This window comes from Phocoena sinus, chromosome 16, assembly GCF_008692025.1.
Source record: "Phocoena sinus isolate mPhoSin1 chromosome 16, mPhoSin1.pri, whole genome shotgun sequence".
Lineage (NCBI taxonomy): Eukaryota > Metazoa > Chordata > Mammalia > Artiodactyla > Phocoenidae > Phocoena > Phocoena sinus.
This window is the reverse complement of record NC_045778.1, coordinates 29,432,478-29,452,497: the sequence shown is the minus strand read 5'-3', so window position 1 is coordinate 29,452,497 and position 20,020 is coordinate 29,432,478. Positions and strand designations below refer to the sequence as shown.

The 20,020-nt window shown below is 49.9% G+C and overlaps 1 protein-coding gene across 5 annotated transcripts in view; it reads left to right on the top strand.

Annotated features, from left to right (window-relative positions):
* The first annotated feature begins 4,308 nt into the window (after nucleotides 1–4,308).
* The window catches only part of DLG5 (discs large MAGUK scaffold protein 5), a 121,077-nt gene continuing 105,365 nt past the window's right edge, over nucleotides 4,309–20,020 (top strand). For 2 of the 5 annotated variants that reach the window (XM_032608298.1, XM_032608302.1), the window contains exon 1: nucleotides 4,311–4,938. In XM_032608298.1, coding sequence (XP_032464189.1) covers nucleotides 4,635–4,938 — 304 coding nt within the window. In that variant the 5' untranslated portion in view covers nucleotides 4,311–4,634. Of the gene's footprint in view, nucleotides 4,939–20,020 lie in introns of all 5 variants that reach the window. The other 3 variants (XM_032608296.1, XM_032608297.1, XM_032608299.1) reach the window with 3 other exon arrangements.

Below are 20,020 nucleotides of genomic sequence, written 5' to 3'. Positions count from 1 at the left end.
TTGTAGCAGGGCAGGGCAAGGCAGGAAAGGGTGGGGGTCCTGCTGCTTAGCCCCCCAGGGGTAGAGGCTTTGCCTGGAGCTCCCAGCCTGTCCCCCACGTGCAGGTGTGAACCTCTCTCACGTTGCTTCTGATGCTGGTCCTTTTTCAGATGCTCTCGTTCCCCATCTTTCCATTTTTAGCAGATATTTTTGTGAAGTAGGGCTTCAGTGCAAAACTCTTTTGTTCATTCATTCATTCATTATGTTTGCTTCTTAATTAAACAGTATCTGTTGAGCACCTACCACATGCCAGGCGTTGTGGGAAGGGAATACAGCAGAGAACAACATAGAAGGGGCCCCTGCCCTTACCTGTCGTCTGAATACAAGTGAAATAGAAGTCTTTCAGCTGGAGCCCGCACCATTCTTTCAGGAGCCTAGAAACATCTGTCGAAAACCAGTTGCTACATGCTACGGGGAGTCTTTCCTCTCAGATGGATGAGACAGTGGAAGCCAAAAGAACAGTGACACCTGCCATTGATAGAGCACTAACTCCTCTGATATTATTCTTGATGATAATATCCCTATTTTACAGACAAGGAAACAGACACAGAAAGGTTTACCCAACGTTACCCAGCTGATAAGGGGCAAAGCTGTTATTTAAATGAGGCATTCTGACTGCAGCAGTTGCTCAAGCACTACATTACGAGGTTTATATGCCTGCCACATACTGGGCATTGAGCGAGGGCTTTGTATAAATCCTGTCACTGAATCCTCCTAGTAACCCCACCAAAGGGTGATGTTTATTCCCAGTGTTGAGATGCAGAAATGGAGGCTCAGAATAGTTAAGTAACTAGCCCAGGGATACCTAGGGAGTGAGTGTCAGCATTGGGATCTGAGCTCATGTCTGTCCTGCTCCAAAGTGATTACCCTTTAAAAGGGAGGGAGTGTGGGTGGAGAAGAGGGGTGAAGAGCCACTGTGGAGAGGAAGGAGCCGGTGGGGGAGAGAGAAGATGTTCTCAGGGTGGGGTGAAGCAGAGCAGGGTGGAAGACGCTGGAGGAGGTGTGAGGGAAAGGCCTTGGGCTGGCAACAGGAGGTTTAAGGGAGGGGAAAGCAGTTTTCTAGGGGGAGTTGTTTTCAGAAGGCAGATTGCAAAGCACCAACCACGGGCTATGAGGTCCATGCGCATCTGGAGGTTCTGGTGCCAGGCACTGGTTCTTTCCTGAGGACATGAGAGAGGGAAAGGGGGCCTTTGAGAATGGGGAGATGCAGGCCTGTTTTTTGGCAAAGGGGAAGGAGGCCATGTGTGCAAAGATTCTATCCATAGGACGGAGGGCTGTTCTGAAGGTGGAGAGGTGCTCTTTCTCTAAGATCAGAAGGAGGAAGGGTATATAAATCTACAGAGAAATTCTTAGGCAGTAGAAGAGTGAGGTGACAGGGTGATTTGTAAAATGGGGACACCCGTCTTTGTCCATTGTGATGAGACTGTATTAGTTTCCTGGGGCTGCCATAACAAATTACCACAAACTGGGGCAGCTTAAAATGACAGAAACCTACTAGCTCACAGTTCTGGAGGCTGGAAGTCAGAAATTAGGGTGTTGGCAGAATTGGTTCCTTCTGGGAGGCTCTGAGGGAGAGTCTCTTCCAGGCCTCTTTCCCCAGCTTCTGGAGGTTGCTGGCAGTCCTTGGCGTTTCCTGGCTTGTAGATGCATCATTCCAACTTCTGTGCCTGTCTTCACATGGTAGTCTCCCCTGTGTGTGTGTCTGTGTCCAAATTCCCCTCTTTTGTAAGAACACCAGATGTTGGATTAGGGCCCACCTAATCCAATATGACCTTGTTTTAATTTGATTGCATCTGCAAAGAACTTATTTCCAAATCAGGTCACGTTCACAGGTGCTGGGAGTCAGGGCTTGAACGTATCTTTTGGCAGGGACACAATTCAACGTAGAACAGGGCACAAAGGAGATAGTATGAGAAAAGGTGCCCTGAAGGATATAAAATGGTACAGAAACACAAGGTCATATCAAGGTCACTGGCTAAAGGGCACTTAAGGTCGAATATGTTTATAAAGTAAACAATTTCCTCCAGAATTTATGTTTTGCATAAAACCCCAGAGTTTCCAATAAAGGGTTTGCTGAAAGTAGTCATCTATCAATGTGCAGCCCCTGAGAGAAAGCACTCTTAGCAAATGGACTTCCTCACTGCTTCCCAGGAAGGCTTCCCTGGGCAAAACATCCATGCTCCCCAACACTCTTTTAGGGGTCACTGGGAGATGCCGCGTTCCTCCTGCCCTCTCCTATCTCAGGCACCATTTGGACCTAGGAGTTAGTCACAATTTGTTCTAACTACAAACCAAATTAGTCTCCAACTTCTCTTCCGTTCCACCTTCCTCCCACCCCTAGATTTCTAGTGAATCCAGTTAAGAACAGAGGTCCAAGTGCGTACTGAAGAGTGGATGCTTTTGTAGGTGATTTAGGATGTAGGGGAACAGGTGGCCAGAAGGGGGAACCATCTCTCAGGGGCAGGACTGGGAGGGACAGCAAGGGAGCCTATCTAGACCCCTGGCCCTGTGCAATAGCCAGCCTTCCCCTCCCCTAGAACCTCACTCAGCCATAGAAGCCCAGACTACCTAAGCAGGGAGATCTCTGAAAAAAGTTGAGTTCCACCATTTTGGAGTCCATTTTGGGTCATGGAGGCCTTAAAGAATTTGACTAAAGCTATGGACTTCCATCCCAGAAAAATACATACATGTCTACAGAAAAGTGCAGATAATTTCAAAAGCTTCACTGACACCCTCGAGCTTATTCATAACCCCTGGTGGAATACACTCTCCCCACCCTATTTTCCTGAGGAGAAAACTGAGAACAGCCAGGGTAATTGATTTGTTCCCACATTGTGTAGCTATTTAAAGGGAAATCCAAACTGAAGTGCAAACTGCTACTTTTGTTCTAACCACTATATATAGAGTTTGTTTCCACTAAATAAAAAAAAGACTCCTCCCCTTACAGAAGCAGACTCCAAGAAAACTGCTTTGGGGGGAGGACTGGAAGTTGTGGGGTGGGAGTGACAGCAGAAAAAGCACCTGTGGTCCCCAGTGTTTGTAACTGAGCATCATTCAATGGGACACAGACATTTGCAATGGCCTTGGGATTTCCACTCCACACTGGCGAGGTGGGGTTATTGGGAGTCATCAGCTGGGATTCCAGCTTTTAAGGACCTCCTCCTGCAGTCAGGAGGTAAGTGGTTATGTGTCCACAAAGGGCTACAATGGAAGGCAGGAGGCATTCTTGGACTTGGAGCCCAACTGTAGATCCTCACTGAGGGTATCAGGGGAGCAAGCCCATTGATTTACCTTCTCCTGAGACTAGAATCTGGGATGACATCTAGGGAGGAGAGCATTTCTCTTGCCAAAAAGATGAACTGGCTCCACTGCAGACCCCACTGGCTCTCTTCCTCCGCCAGTAACACATCCCCTCCCCCTCTCCCCAACATCCAAGCCTCTTTAGACACTGGGAACCAACCCATCTAAAATGGGGGTGAGGGGAAAGATCCTGATTAATCGAGTCTCGGGATTATACTGGGACATTTTCTATATAATAGCTCCTTGGAGTGGGGAAATCTCAGATTTGGGGGAGGTCTAAATTTGGAGATGGCCAAGTTTAGGGGACGTCCTCTCTATTGTCTCCAGGCCTGATTTTGGAGTTCTCAGATTAGAAGACCCTGGATGGGGGCGGGGCAGGGTTTTGTTTGAGAGGGTCTCCAATAGCTCGGGGTCTGGCCGTGTGCCTGGCCGAGGGTGCTGGGGTGTGGGCTGCTTCCCGCGAGGCCCCTGACTCCGAATCCCCCACCGCCGGTTCCGCCTGGGCCTCGGAGACCCGGAGAGCCAGCGCGCGCGATGTCCCCGCCTCCGAGGCGGGCCCGGGGCGGGGAGGTGGGGACCCCTCCCCTTCGCCCATCCCCTCGGGGCCGGCCGCCCGGGCGCTTGAAAGGCCGGCCGGGGGGAAGGGAGGGGAGAGAGAGGAGGGCGGAGGGACAGACCGGCGGCGGCGACACCGGGGCGCGGGCAAGGCGGAGCTGGCGGCGGCCGCGGGGCCCCAGTGAGCCGAGCCGGGGCGAGGCGGCTCCCGAGCCGTCGGGGGGCCTGGCGAAGACGGCCGGGCCACTTTCCTTTCCGAGTTGTAATCGTGTTCGGGGGGCGGCGCCGGGGCCGGCGTTTCGGGGAGAGTTTTCTCGCGGGGCGGGCGGGGGAGCGGCGCGCGCCGAGGGGGAGGGGAGGGGGAGCATGCCCGGCTGGAGCCGGGCCTCGGGGCGCGCCCCGGCCGCCGTCCCCACCTCCGCCTCCTCCTTCTCCTCCTCCGTCTCCTCCTCCTCCTCTTCTTCCAGTCCCGCCGCCGCCGCAGCCAACATGGCTGCGCTACTGAGCCCGGGAGGCGGCCGCTGCTGAGCGCCGCTCGCCGCCCGGGCCCCCAGCCCGCCCAGGCCCCGGCCCATGGCCCCCGCGGCCTCGCGGCCCCCGGCGCTCTAGGGCTGCCGCCACCGCTCTCCGCCCCGAGGCGCCCGGGGCCCGTCGCCACCCGCCTGCCTGCCCGCCCGCCTGCGCGCCCGCCGGCCTCCGGGAGTCCGGTAGCCGTCCGGCGGGGCGGGGCGGCCGCCACCATGGAGCCCCAGCGCCGGGAGCTGCTCGCCCAGTGTCAGCAGAGCCTGGCCCAGGCCATGACAGAGGTGGAGGCGGTGCTCGGGCTGCTCGAGGCCGCAGGAGCGCTGAGCCCCGGCGAGCGGCGGCAGCTGGACGAGGAGGCGGGAGGCGCTAAGGCGGAGCTGCTGCTCAAGCTGCTCCTGGCCAAGGAGCGGGACCACTTCCAGGACCTGCGGGCGGCGCTGGAGAAGACGCAGCCTCACCTGCTGCCCATTCTCTACCTGAACGGCGTCGTCGGGCCGCCGCAGCCCGCCGAGGGCGCCGGTGAGTGTGAGACCCCCACCCGGCCTCTCGGATCCGCCTTCCACGACTTCTCTCTCCGGTTCTCCGAGGGGGAAGTCGCGAGGGCCATTCATCTACCTGGCGCCTGCCGCGAGGAGAACTTTCCTTCCTTCAGCCTGCCTGGGGAGGGCCCGATGCGCGGACCCCCACTTCACACCTCCTCCCCCAATCCCACCCTTGCTGTGAACAATGCCCCGCACTGCAGGCCTTGATCCTCCAGGTACCGCGGCAGCGGGGCCCTCCCGAGACCGCCAGGTCTAGCCGCGGGGCGATCTCGGAGGGATGTTCGTCAGTCCCTTTTCTAAGACTCTTAACCATCCACCAGTCCTTTGAGAGCCTCTGCTAGCCTTCAATCAGTGATAAGGTCTAGAAGAACAGAACCTGGGCTCAGGGCCGGTACTTCTGAATTTTGGTCCCTGGCACCCCGTTTCAGGACCACTGGTGCCTTTTCACTTTTTGATTTTCTCAGCTCCCTCTGCCCAAAGCTCAGTCTGTTTGTTCGCCCAGGCTTGTGGTTGATTATGCACAATGCCTGCTAGGTTTCTTTGGAAACTGTGGGCCGGGAAAAGTTGGGGAAGTTGCATTGCACCATGGGAAAATCCTGGTAGTAGCTGCTGGGGCTCAGTTCCCTCCCTAAGGGTGCCGAGCTGCCTGAGGAGGGAAGGCTGGTGACGGGTTCCCTTGGGTGTTGGTGATGGATTTGTGAGTATTCGTGTGTGTGTGTGTGGGGGGGGTTACTGCTGGGAGTTTGTGGCAAGTGGTAGGCTTGGTGTGGCCTGGTTGGGGAGTGTGGAAAGCCAGGCTTTTAGACAAGGAAGCTGAAGAAGAAGGCATAGGACTGAGGAAGGAAGAGCCAGCATTTATTGGGCACCTACTGTCGTGGCAGGCACTCTGCTGTATCACGTTCGTTTACCACTCTCTGCGCTATTATTCCTACTTTGCCAGAGAGAAAACTCCAGCTTGGAGTGGTTAAATTGCTCAAAGTATTGGGCACCAGGAGTTTTCAATTATGACCCATTGTTTTATTTAACCCATTTGGAACCAGGAAGCAACAAGTGCTGCTTTTCTATGTCTTGTCCGTGTTTTAAAAGTGAACAGAGAGGGCTGATGAACTGCCTTTAACAACTTGTAGGCTACAGGCTGATGAAACGTGTTTATTGGGCCGTTAAAAGCCTCACTTATTAAGGAGATGATTTTATAAGCTCTTCCTGGTAACAGCTCCATTGGATATTGGCCACCTTTTTTTGGTAGTGAAGGCAACTGGCATACAGAGAGACTAAGCTGCTGGCCACACAGCATATCATTTCATTGATGGGCCTTCTGTCTCCACTTTGGGTTTCTGACTCTTCAGCATTTCTGTTCCTCAGACCTACGCTGTCCCCCAGTTATGATCGTGTCTGAGTTGCTGGGCAGCCCAGTCCTCTCCTGGGATGATGCTAAGAGCTGTCAGATGTGGCCTTGAGGATAAGGTCAGAGGGAAATCTCTTCGGGGTAACTTTTTTTTCTTCTTAGTTGCCTTTTTGTCTACCTAGCTCTCTGTGCTTGAAGGAGGAGGTTGATCAAGGAAGCGCAGAAGTTGAGTGCAAACTTAAGTCTTCAATGGGATGTGTTTGAATCAGCGCTAGCTTTAATCTCTGGAATAGATAGATGAATTGCCATTAATTAGGTCCCTCCCTTTTCCATGCTTGGTAGAGAAGGTGGGGCCTCACAGAGCTGAAGTTCTGGAAGCTGGTCCTGACATCTAAGGAAAAGATGAAATAGGGTTTGGATTTTATCCTCAAGGGCAGGATTTCAAACCCTAGTTTTACCACAATGCAGAGCTGTGTAGGTTTCCAAGGGAAGTTAAGTTCATTTTAGTTAATACTTTAGGAAAAAAGTAGGATAGCATTTGGTCTGGCAAGATGCCATGTACAGCTTCTGGGGATGAGGGGGTGACACGGTGTGCAAGGGAACCACAGAGCGTTGGGATCTTTTAAAGGATGAATTACTGTGCAGTGGTTGCCAGCTTTTTTTCTGTTAGCCAGGGAGCCCCTTTTATGGCACAAAGCTCAGTGACTAAAAGGACTGCTCAGGTTGAAGGAATGGAAGCACCCGTTTCATCCCCGAGGAGCCGAAGTCAGGGAAACTCAGCCCTGTGTCCTGGTCTTTGCTCTCCCAGCAGGTTCCACTCCGCACACAGGTGCACACCTCTGCCTGTAAGTCAGCCTTAGTGCAAGCATCTTGTGGGAGCCCCAGAGAGGAACCGGTTGGCTTCCTAAGGATCCGTAGTCTCAAGGGGAGGCCCCTTTGTCACTGTTTCTACATCGGAGGTGCTGCCATCACCCAGTTAGGGGCTTCTTTGATGGATCCCACATCCCGTGTGGGCCCCTGGTCTAGAATGCCCGTCCCATGGCTGGCACTTGTGTGCTGTGGGAGTTTGTGCTGCACGCAGATGATGTCTGGCCGCTCCCCACATGGGGCCTGGAATGGGGAGGAAACTGGCCTAGGTGGTACGGGGCAGTAAGCAAACCAAGCTCATCTGTTCTGCTCAGGCTCAGTTAGAGCCCCGGACGTTTACAACTCACCGTGCTCAGGCCTGGGGTATGAAGGTGAGTAAGAAGACACAGTTGTTTTATTCTGGGGGCAGGGGGACTTCTCTACCAGAATTGATAGTACATTGCTATTGAGCCTTTCTATCTTATTGCATACTTGAATATCTCACTTAGTTCTGTGGCACCTCGTGCCTTTTCTGCGTGACGCTGGGTTCCATTCCCGCCATCTGTGAGGTCTGAGGACAGGCCAGGAGCTGCAGGGCAGAAAGGAGCTGGAGTCAGGTGAATTGCAGTGCTCCTGATTCCATGTTGGGGGTGGTTTTTCCTCTTACCTGGTTTGGCCCTCCCATTACAGTTTTAGGCCGTTTCCTGCATTGGGGAACTCTGGAATTTTGTAGCCTTTCCTTGTCCCAATACAAGCATCTGTAGGGAAGGAGTGAGCCGCTTTGTCCCCACTGGTGGTAGAGAGAGGAGAGAACTGTTCTCCTCTGACTGGCTCAGGTCTCTCGAGTTTCTTCCATGGTAGTACCAGGATCTTGTTTGTTCACTCGGAACCCACGAGGTCCTTTGTTTTTTCTCTTTGATTCAGTTGCTGACATCTGGGTTTTCTCACTTGCAGCTCCTCAACCGCCTGTCCCTGGAGTGAGGGGCCCCTTCCTGGCGCTGAGCCTCAGCGTCCTCATCTGTGAGATGGGGCTGGGGGTGCTGCATGGCCTGTCTCAGCCACTGGGAGGCAAAATGAGATTGGGGAGGACTGAGGTGCCTGGTCCTGTTCTTGGTGCACGTGGGGCCGGGGTGCATAGGATGTAATTCCAGCCTGCAGCTTGCTGCCTAGTTGGGGGAATGGGACACTCAGGAGAGTGACATTATGAGACAGATCAATTGAGTGATACAAATACAAACAGGCTTTTTCCTCCTTTTGAAGCTCTACTACATGCTTTCCGCAAATACTCTCATCCACCCCTAGTGGCTCTAATTACCATCTAAGTGTGGAGGGCTCCCCAAACTGTTTTCACAACAGGCCTCTCTCGTGGAGCAGAAGTGGCAGAACATGGTGACTGCTGGTGGCACTCTCTACTGTGTGCTCAGAGCTGAATTTCTCCTCCTCGTCCCCTCCGTGCCTCCTCTTTAGTTTCCTGGAGAGCTGGCTGACTTGGCTTCGCTACAGTTAAGAGGATGGAGACAGTAGTGTTTGCTGGAGAAGCCAAGGAAGGCTTCGAGGAGGGACTGGGGCTTGAGCTGGGTGTTGAAGGGGTACTCTGCGTGTGCAGAGGAAAAGGAGGATGTTCTGGGTGGGAGACGCAAGAACAAACTCCTAGCTATGAGAGGAGCAGTGTGTTTTCAGGTTGCAGAAATTAGACCAGCCTGAGTGAGCAGGGCATTGGCTCTGGGTGGGTGGAGATGCAGAGGTAATCTGAAGGACCATGATGGCTAGGCGGAGCAAGGGGTTTATACACCACCTGGGGCTGAACTTGTCAGAAGTTAAAGCTGGAGGAATTTTTAAAAAAGAATAACCCCAGGCGTTTCCAGTGGGATGAGTGCAGTTGGCTGCTGATTGTCAGGTGTGGATTATCTATTATTCATTAGAGGTTACCTGGGCCTTTTGTTCTCTCCCCACTCTCCTCAGGTACCAGCCACCTTTTCTTCATCCACTCTGTCCTTGATGGTCATAAGTAAAAGCTCCAGCCATTGTGGTTTTTCTTTTGGTTCTGTTAATTGTGTTGAGAAGGAAGTAGTGGAGGAACTTGAAAGTGATGGTTGAAAAGAGGTTTCTGAGAGAAAGGCAGATTTTGTTTATCCCTCTGTGTATTTGTTCAGGCACCCGTATTGCAGGTGACAGATACTTAGCTCAAACTGTATTAGTCAGAAAAGAGAAATTTATTGTATAATATTCCAAAACCTTGGGATGAATTGGAGTAACTGGCCTTGGGATGATTGATCCTGAATGCCGCGGGCTTTTCCCGTGGGCCTGGAACATGACCTCAGGCCCCTCTTGGCTTCATCTCCACAGCCCCTGACCAGAGAATAAAGGGAGCCGTATCCAGTAAACCAGGCAGAAGAATCTCACGGGAGGATTCTGATTGGCCTGACTAGGGTCACATGTCCGTGTGAGACCCAGTCACCGTGGCTGGGGCTAAAGGACTAAGATTGGCCCAGCAGTGGACCCAACCAATAGGGTCGGGTGATTGGCAGCTCGTACCAGTACCATGTGGTTCTTTAGAATGGGGAGAAGCAGTTCTCCAAAAAAAGAAGAGCAGAAAGGATGTCGTGCAGGTAAAGCAGCAGGTGAATGTCCAGGATGTGGTCTCATCTTTGTGTGATGATGCAATTAGCAGATGAGGTCATTGCTGGAGGGGGGTGGTTGGAGGTTGTCAGATTTCACTAGGTTTTAGACCTTGAGCAAGGCATTTAACCTTTCTGAACTTATCTCCCTCTCTACAAAATAATGAAAACAGTAACTACTTCACTGTGCTATTTGACAATGCATGGTGGGAGAAAAGGAGCATTTATTAGTGTGGTGGGTAATGCAGCCTGGAGCCAGCCTTAGGACCAGAAGCCTGGGATCCTCCTGATCTGAGGGTTACGGGAGAGCTCCTGGTAAACTGTGCTGAACAGATGTCAGGGTTGCTTTTACTGTGGCTGTGGGTCATCAAGAGTAGAATGTAGTCTCCATGAGCCAAATTCGCTGTTGTATTCCCGATGCCTAGAATAGAGCCTGCCCCAACATGGGCGTTCAGTAAATTTCTGTTGGATGGATGAGTAGTCAGCTGTGTGGCGAATGAGTGATGTGTCCCTGCATAAGTCCAGATTCTCTTCAGAAATAAGTGCAGATTCTTAAGTGGTGACTTCACAGTGACAGAAGGCTGTGGGAGTGCAGGAAGGCTAGGGTGAGTTCCAGCGGCACTCACGGATGTCCCCACCCACAGCATGTCTGTGATGGAAGCAGGTGGTGTGACATTGGTGTCTGAAGTCTCCATGGTCACCCCTCAGGTACCAGCATTGTGGGACTGGCTGCCAGGAGCCATGCGGAGCGACCACACTGCCTGTGTAGGATTGGAGAGCCCTTCGCTTTTTGCACTTAGAATTTGAAAGTCAGCTTGGTGTCCTCGAAAGAGTTTTGGATGGGGATCTGCTCCTAACTGTACAACATCTTGACCTTGGATGAGCCTCTTAACTACCTGGGGCTTGTTTTTTTCCACGTAGAAGGCTGGAAGAAGTAAAGCTGGAAGAAGTTCAGTGTTGACTGAGGACTTCCTCAGTCCTGTAGGGTTCTCAGTACTTGCAGGGTGGCCTTAGGTCCAAGGAAGCTTGGTGATGGGGTTGGAGTAGATTTCTAAGACGTTTCTTCCAGGTCTCTACCATGATTACTATTTTTTAAAAAGAATTAACTAATTTATTTTGGGCTGCGTTGGGTCTTCGTTGCTACGTGTGGGCTTTCTCTAGTTGCGGCGAGCGGGGGCTACTCTTTGTTGCGGTGCACGGGCTTCTCATTGCGGTGGCTTCTCTTGTTGCGGAGCATGGGCTCTAGGCGCACGGGCTCAGTAGTTGTGGTTCGTGGGCTCTAGAGTGCAGGCTCAGTAGTTGTGGCACACGGGTTTAGTTGCTCTGCGGCCTGTGGGATCTTCCCAGAGCAGGGCTCGAACCCGTGTCCCCTGCATTGGTAGGCGGATTCTTAACCACTGCGCCACCAGGGAAGTCATGATTACTAATTTTTGATTTAGTGTTAGTGTTAAGTGATTTTCGTACTCTGGCTTTCTATTTCCTGAAAAAGAGAGCAACGTAGGAGTTGTCTTAATTTTTTGTTCCACCTCATTCCAACCACCTGTACATTCTGCAGGCCATTTCAAGGGGGTTCTTTATTAATTTCCTGTAACCTTGGGAAGATGTGAGCCACGGAAATAGTGGGCATAAAGCAAGAGGACTGAACTCCCTATCAGTCTGTGCAGTAGGGATGCCGAACATGTTCAGCAGAGAAGAATTTTAAATTGGATTGAGTTGGGGAGATATTGCATTTTTTTTCACCTTTTCCCTGGGGCAGATTGCATATCTCTGAATTGTGTGTCTGTTGATCTTTTTGAGACAGAGTTCCACGAAAGTGCTACAGAAATATTTTAAATTAAACAGATGTTTGGAGTGTTCCATGTTGGCCGTCCAGTTCTAAACCCTTGGTGGGTAATTGTGAGGTGACTGTTGACCTTGATGCTGGTTTTTTTAATACCGTGGTAAAATATACATAGCATAACATTTACCATTTGAACCATATTTTTCTATTTTTTTAGTTGTGGTAAAATATGCATAACATAAAATTACTGTTGTATTTATTTTTAAGTGGACAGTTCAGTGGTATTAAGTACATTCACATTGTTGTGCAACCGTCCCTACTATCCATCTCTAGAACTTTTTCTTTTTTTTTTGGCTACGCTGGGTCTTCGTTGCTGCCCTCGGGCTTTCTCTAGTTGCGGTGAGCAGGGGCTGCTCTTCGTTGCAGTGCGCGGGCTTCTCATTGCGGTGGCCTCTACTGTTGGGGAGCACAGAGCCCAGAGCGCACGGGCTTCAGTAGTTGTGGCTCGCAGGCTCTAGAGCTCAGGCTCGGTAGTTGTGGCGCACATGGGCTTAGTTGTTCTGTGGCATGTGGGATCTTCCCGGACCAGGGATCGAACCCGTGTCCCCTGCACTGGCAGGCGGATTCTTAACCACTGGACCACCAGGGAAGTCCCTCTAGAACTTTTTCATCTTTCAAACCTGAAACTCTACCAATTAAACAATAACTCTCCATTCTCCCCTCCCCCTAGCCCCTAGCAACCACCATTCTACTTTCTGTCTCTGTGAATTTGACTGCTCTAGGTATCGCATATAAAAATGGAGTCATATAGTATTTGTTATTTTGTGACTGGCTTGTCTTCACTCGGCATAATGTCTTTATGGTTCATCCATGTTATATAACATGTGTCAAAATTTCCTTCCTTTATTTAAAAATTTTTAATTGTAGTAAAGAACACAAAATATAAAATTCACCATCTTAACCATTTTAACTGTACAGTTTAGTAGTGCTAAGTATATTCACATTGTTGTGTAAGAGGTCTCCAGAGCTTTTTCATCTTGCAAAACCAAAACTCTGTCTCCATTAAACAATAACTCCTCATTCCTCCCTCCCCCACCTCTGGGAACCACCATTCTCCTTTCTGTTTCTATGAATTTGTTTACTTTAGATGTCCCGTATAAGTGCAATCACAGAGTAGTTGTCTTCTTGTGACTGACTTATTTCACTTAGGGTAATGTCCTCAAGGTTTATCCGTGTTGCGGCATGTGACAGGATTTCTTTCCTTTTTAAGGCTGAATAATATTCCAGTGTATGTATGTACCACATTTTGTTTATCCACTCATCCACCGGTGTACTTTTGGGTTCCTTTCATCTCCTGGCTATTGTGAATAAAACTGCTATGAACATTGGTGCAGAAATATCTCTTTGAGGCCCTACTTTCAGTTCTTTTGATTATATATCCAGGAGTAGAATTATGGATCATGTGGTAATTCTGTGTTTATTTTTTGAGGAATTTCCATACTGTTTGCTTTGAGTTTTAATTAAGGGAATCCCTACTGTCCACAGCACCTTGACTCAGGGGTGAGTGGCCTGGCTGGAGTCCTAGTTCAACATTTTATTGTTTTCTTCTAAAAGTTGTATATTTTTCCCCCAGACTCATTTTGGAAAGCCTTAGCACAATTCCTTTGGACCAGAAATAAAGATTTTAGTTTCAGTAGTCATCTGTGACTCTTTTGAGGGCAGAAGTTGTTGACCATAGAATCCCAGCAGCATTCATATCTGGCAGCCAGGGGGTGTTCACACATTTTCTTCATGTTTGCAGTAGTACTAGTATCTCCATCCCCAAAGGCCTCCAAGTATGTTAGTTATTTCCGCTTTGTAGACACTTGCTCCTTACCCCATTCAGGGTTGGTTTGGTTACATAGACTTGAATCCAGGGTTAACTGGCTATCAAGATTTTCTTTAGCAAAACCTAGATCAGCATTTCCCAAGGAAATATCTTCTAAACAGTAGTTTGGTGGGATGTCAATGGTGTTATTTGTAAAAAGGTTCTCTGGTCAAGTACATTTGAGCAGTGTTGGTTTGAGCAGGTCACACAGGCTCCTTTACTGGGAGCCTCTCAAGCACCAGTAAGCCAGTGTGCTTTGGGACTTTACTGGAGGGGTTCACTATGCAGCGTTTCCCAAACTGATTTGACCACAAAACCCTTTTTCACTGAGCATCTTGCAACATTAGTGTTCTGAGAGGTGCACTCTTGGAAAACTTCAGCATTAGTGCAGGGAACTGGAACATCAATGTATACCATCCTTTTTCGAATTTTCCCCCAGCTCTTTCATTCAAGGAACCAAAACGTTAAACGTTCCCATTCTTTTGAATTCTGATACCAGCTGAAATGGGCATATGTGATTCTGGGGCTAGTAGATTTTTTTGGATATGTTGACAATTCAGATGTGTAGTGGATTCTGGGACCAGTAGATTTTTTCGGTGCGTGATCTTGCACAAGATGTTTGGCCTCTCTGGGCCTCAGTTTCCCCAGTGTGGCTTAACAAGAATGAAGTCTTGTTCGTGATGGTTATTCTTTGAGATGGTTAAACCTCTTGTGGTCTTCTCTAGAGCTGGGCTTTGGTCCATAGTTGGGGTTTCCAGGGGCACCTTGGAAGGATGTATAGAGACCTGTTCAGGGGTTTGGTGACTGCGTGTCCAGGACAGGTTAGCTCTTGGGCAGACCTTTTCTGAGCCCTGGGGAGTTGTTGGGCTGGAGAGCTAGAAGATGGCCTGGAGAGTGATAAGTTATTTCTGGGAAGATAGGTGATACAGATGAATGACCTGGGTGGCCTGAGCATCACTGGTGTGTTTGGAGCCCAGGAGTAAGGACACAGAGAGCTGAGTGTCATGAACCCAGACTTGGGGACCCCCACAAGTTTAAATCTTGGCTCTTTAATCTTAGTCTATGTGACTGTAACAAGGCACTTAACCTCTCTGGGTTTTCTTTTTCGTTATCTATAAAAGGGCTAATATTCTCCTCCTAGGGCTTTGGTGAGGATCGAGGTGATTTATGTGAGGCGAGGGCAAGCTGTTGCTGCTGCTTCTGCTCTTGGGGGTAGCCTGCCCTTGAGTAGAGAGCCAATCTCCTTGCCCTTGGGATCAGGAGGTGTCACAGGGTACAGAGAGATGCTCAAGGGGGAGTCGAGAGTGGGCATGGACCAGGAAGCCCACATTCCTGAGGCTGCTCAGAACACACTTTCACAGTTTTCTGGTCCTGGAGCCTGCCATTAAGGAGGGCACTGCCATGAGCTACGAGGAGTTCCGCTCCAAAAGGACCTCGGGAAGAGTTATTTTAAAGGAAAGGAGACTTTAGAGGGGCTTGGATGCTTGTTTTCTGATGGACGTGGGCAGGTGATGAGACCTGATTCTTTCTGACCCCAGAGAGACGACTGGTAGAAGATACTGGGAGGTAGAATTGAGCTCAAGATAAGGAAGAGGCCTTCCCTGGTGGCGCAGTGGTTAAGAATCCGCCTGCCACTGCAGGGGACACGGGTTCGAGCCCTAGTCTGGGAAATTCCCACCTGCCGCGGAGCAGCTAAGCCCATGCACCACCACTACCGAGCCTGCGCTCTAGAGCCCGCGAGCCACAACTACCGAAGCCCGCGCGCCTAGAGCCTGTGCTCCGCAACAGGAGAGGCCACCGCAGTGAGAAGCCCACGCACCACGAGAGTAGCCCCCGCTCGCTGCAACTAGAGAAAGCCGCGCGCAGCAACAAAGACCCTACGCAGCCAAAAATAAATAATAAATAAATAAATATATATATTTAAAAAAAGATAAGGAAGAACCTTTCTTCCTTCCTCCCTGCCTTAATTTTATACTATATATTATAAAAAATTTAAACATATGCAGAGATGGAGAGGATAATATAATGAATACCCAGCTCTCCTAATAACTTCTGTTTTCTGTAATTTTTTTTTTTTAGTTATTTGTTTATTTTTGGCTGCGTTGGGTCTTCGTTGCTGCACGAGCTTTCTCTAGTCGTGGCAAGCGGGACCTAGTCTTCATTGCGGTGCACGGGCTTCTCATTGCCGTGGCTTCTCTTGTTGCGGAGCACGGGCTCTAGGCACACAGGCTTCAGCAGTTGTGACACGCAGGCTCAGGAGTTGTGGCTCGCGGGCTGTAGAGCGCAGGCTCAGTAGTTGTGGCGCACGGGCTTAGTTGCTCTGTGGCATGTGGGATTTTCCTGGACCACAGCTCGAACCCATGTCCCCTGCATTAGCAGGCAGATTCTTAACCACTGCACCACCAGGAAAGTCCCATTTTCTGTAATATTTTGAAACAAATCCCAGACAGCCTATCACTTCCTCCATAAATACTTGAGGAGGTATCTCTAAGAGATAAGGCCTTTAGAAAAAAAATATAACCAGAAGACCAGTTTTACACCCAACAATCTTTTTTTTTTAACATCTTTATTGGAATATAATTGCTTTACAATGTTGTGTTAGTTTCTGCTGTATAACAAAGTGAATCAGCTATACATATATCCCCATATCCCCTGCCTCTTGCCTCTCCCTCCCACCCTTCCTATCCCAACAACCAACAATATTAATAATTTCTTAATGTCATCTCATATCCAGTTGATACTCAGTTTTCCTTGTTGCAGAACTGCCTCTTTATAGATGGTTTGTTCAAATCAGGATTTTCATAAGGTCCACACGTTGCCTTTAGTTGATGCTCCTTTCTGAGTCTCTTTTAGAATCCCCAGCAGCCCCCCCTTCCCTGGGCCTTTTGTTTAAGGTAGAACTTGTTTTAATGGTCTGTGCCATCCAGCTATGGAGTGGACTGTTGTAGGTGGTGACGTCCCTTCCCCGAGAGCCCACATAGATGGTGGGTGAGCATGGGATGGTTACGTTAGAGAATGGGTTGTGGAGTCTGATCGTAAACCCCTTTAGCCTCAGTTTTCTCACAGGGCTGTTGGGAACAATTAAATGAAGTAACATGTGAAATGTAACTGTTCTTTATGAGTTAAATTTTTTAATTTTTGCCTTTTTTTTTTTTTTTTTTTTTAAGCTGTAGGATGCTTTTCATTAACTGGACTCTTACATGAAAGCCAGATATATAAGATAGACAGGTGCTGTGGTGAACAGGTATGGAGGCCTGGAGCTTGCCCTTTTCCCCATGGACTCCCTGAGGTGCCTCCGCACAGTTCCCTCGGGTTCTCCAGAGTTCTGTGGAACAGGGTTTGAAAACCAGTGTGCTTGGATGCTTTTGTTTTAAGATGCTCTCCATGAAGAGGGAGGTGAAGAGCTACCCAAAGCCTCACCTTCCTTTGCCTGAGCTGAGCTGGGTTGGTGAGTCACAGCTGGACCCAGAGGCTGCTGCCAGTGGCAGCTGTGCTTCCACCAGATACTCTTGTCTTTGTCTGCTTCCTCTGTTTACCTTTGTAGGTTTCCTTTCAGGATGAACCATGCTGTCAAAAATGACAAGTGACCACAGTGCAGCTAATAAAAAAAAACCGCTCTCTGCTACGCAAGACAAGTGATTGGGAAGGAGCAGAGTGAAATCCCATCAGATGGGGTCAGGTGGGAAGTGGTTACCTTTTCTGAAAACTTCTTCTATTTTTTTTTTTTTTTTTTTAATACTATCACTGACTGGCCCTACCCCTACATTCCGTAAGAGAATTGTTAGTTGTTGTTGCATAAATAAGCCCCTTCTGATATGCAGCCTGCAGGTGGGATTTGTGGAGCTGCCTGTGTGGGAAGCCAGCAGAGATGATCGCTTGTGACTCTGAGCTGCAGCCTTGGTGGCCGTCTCAAGCCAGGGTGTGTTTTTTCTACCCACAGTGTTTTTCTAGGTATGGCCTGTCTCTCCCAGGTGGCTCTCAGGCCTCTCTCTGAGTCAGCTTCAGGTTACTTGTCTGGATGGTAACCGTCAGACTCCTTAAGATGGCCTGGGACTCCCAAACGAATATTCTTGTATATCATTTTGACCACTGCAAATCTGCTGTCCAAATGTGGTGAAAAATCTGTCCAGCCAATAGTGAGTGATGGGATAACAAACACATGGGAAGAAACTTAATTATCTTTATATTCTGATGTAAGAAGTCATACTTTAGAGAAGTATAATGACCTTTTCAATACTCAGGATAACCTCCATTCGTCTTGCTCAGGGTAACCTCACTTTCTTCTCATCTGGCCAGAATTTTCGTTTCCTGTTTATGTTTCTTAAGCAGCTTAAGATTGTCGAGTATCGCGGCTGCAAGGGATCTGAGAGACCACTTTGCCCAGACTGCTGATTTTATAAATGAGAAATAGCAGAGTCCAAAGACACAAAGGGACTCCACCGGGCTCTCATAGCATGCCTCGGTGCAGCTGGACGCAGGATCCAGGTCTCTTCCCAGGCCGGGGCTCCTTCCAAGGCATCTCCACCAGCCACAGGCTGGGCAGGGAGTCTCAGGAGCCTTGACTGGTTTTTTCTGATCCAGGCCTGGCTTTGCAGGCACCAGCCTTTCCAGCATGTAACAGGGCGTCGCAGTTCATGGAGTTGTGCTGCAGCTCTCCTTCCTGACCATTGAGAAAAAATCTTTTATCAGACCATGCAGTTGTTATTTATGTTCCACAAATGGGCAGACTAGGCCAAGAGAGGTTTGTCCCCTTGCTCAGGGCCTCCAGCTGCTGAGAGGCTGGGCAGGCTTTGGAGTCTTGGTCAGTTTCTTTATAGAATCTGCATTTGTTCTGTATCCTGGGCCATCCTGTGAAGGTCCCCAGTGATATTTCTGTGTCCTGAGCCTTGGACACCCCTCCTCTTCTTTGTGACAGGGTTCATTCATTGAGCAGACATGTTCTGAGCACCTGTCACACAGGGGGTACTCTCTGAATGCAAACATAGGACGTGACATCTAAATTTAGTGCTGAGTCAGAGAATGGGTGTGATGTTGGCAGGAGGTACCTCCTTGTCTCATTCTTTTTATGACACAGCAAAAACTTCTAGGGCTGACTGTGTGGTTTCTTACTGCTTAGTCACGGGACAGAGTTCAAAAAGCAAAATGACGCCACTGAGCCTCTTGCCCCAGAGGAAAAAACCTTTAATAAAGATAAGAGGGTAAAGGCCCTGTGGACACTGAGCCGGCCACCCCCATGGCCAGCCTCGGTGGGAACTGGATCCAGGAAAAAGCAAGAGAATAACAAACCGAAAATGTGCTGGCTCTGGGTCCTTCTCCTGGAAAAAATATAGCTGAACCTGAAGCAGCTTAGAATTTCGGGCCCGTGTGTGAGAGTTTATTATATACGACCGTCTCCTCCGTAAGATGTTAGGGAAAAACCCGAATGAGCTTTTTGGCCAATCCGACATTAGGACTTCCCATGTGAAAATTCAGCAGAGGTGGTCACTGTCTTCTTGCATGAGATCACCCAGCCTTTAGGGTGGAGACCGGGCTGAGTCGGGTCCAAGTTTTATCTGTCCAACTGCCTGTCCGTCTGCCCATCCATCATCCATCCAGTGTGAACTGGTCAGGGCTCCGACCAGGCGCTGCTGAGTGCTGAGCACGCAGAGGTGAGAAAGACATTAGCCTCGCTCACGAGCGACGCCACAGTCCCGTGCTGGACGCCCCGACTTGGATTTGCTCTTTTCGATGGAAGGTATATCCTATTCTTCCTCAGAGGTTTTCGTTTTTGGTTGTGCTGCCTATTCCGGAGCTTTTAGAAATGCTGGAAAGTCATCAGCTTAGCTTATTGACCTGCTTCTCCTCACCTTCCATTTTGTGGTTTATAGCAGACGACAAGTGTATTTGCAGAAACCTGTAAGATTCTCAAAACAGTGACAAAGAAGATGGCTCCTGCCCACCAGGAGTTTATTGTCTCATTGGAAAGCCCGAGCCCGAGGGAGCAGGTGTCCAGCAGAACAGGTCATGCAGCACAGAGGGGGCCGCCTAAAGATCAGTGCGCTGTGAGCTGGGTGAGGGTGGGCGCTGGACAGGGACAAGGAGGAAGGCCGGCCTGATGAGACAGCGTGCAGAGCAGGGGCAGGAGGCTTGGGAGAAAATCCATTCTGTGAATAGTGGGTCTTCACAGGAATTTGGGGCTTCTGTTTAGGGCGTGTACTCAGCAGGCCCTGAGTAGGCACAGGGCAAGCCTGGCTGTTGCGTCCAGTCATTCTCCCTGCATCGGTTCTCTGTGAGGTTGCTTGAGCCCGAGCCTGCCTAGAGGAATAGGCGGGGTTGGCATGGGCTGGAGGGTGGTCGGTAGAATGTGGGAGAGGGCACTGTGGCCAGAGGAGGGTGGGGTAAGGGGGTGTAGACCGACTAGCCTTCTTGGAATCCCTAGAGGTGCCTCGCTGGCTTTCTGTGAGCCCTTAGATGGATTGAAAGGCCTTCTTTTTTCTCCTAAGTTTCAAGTCTGAGAATTACAGCTGGGGTGTTTAGAAATCAGAGTCCCTGAGTCCTCCAGGGAACTTGAAACCCGTTCCCACCTGCTGGCCTTCTCTTTGGGGAGGAGAAGGGAGCGGTTGA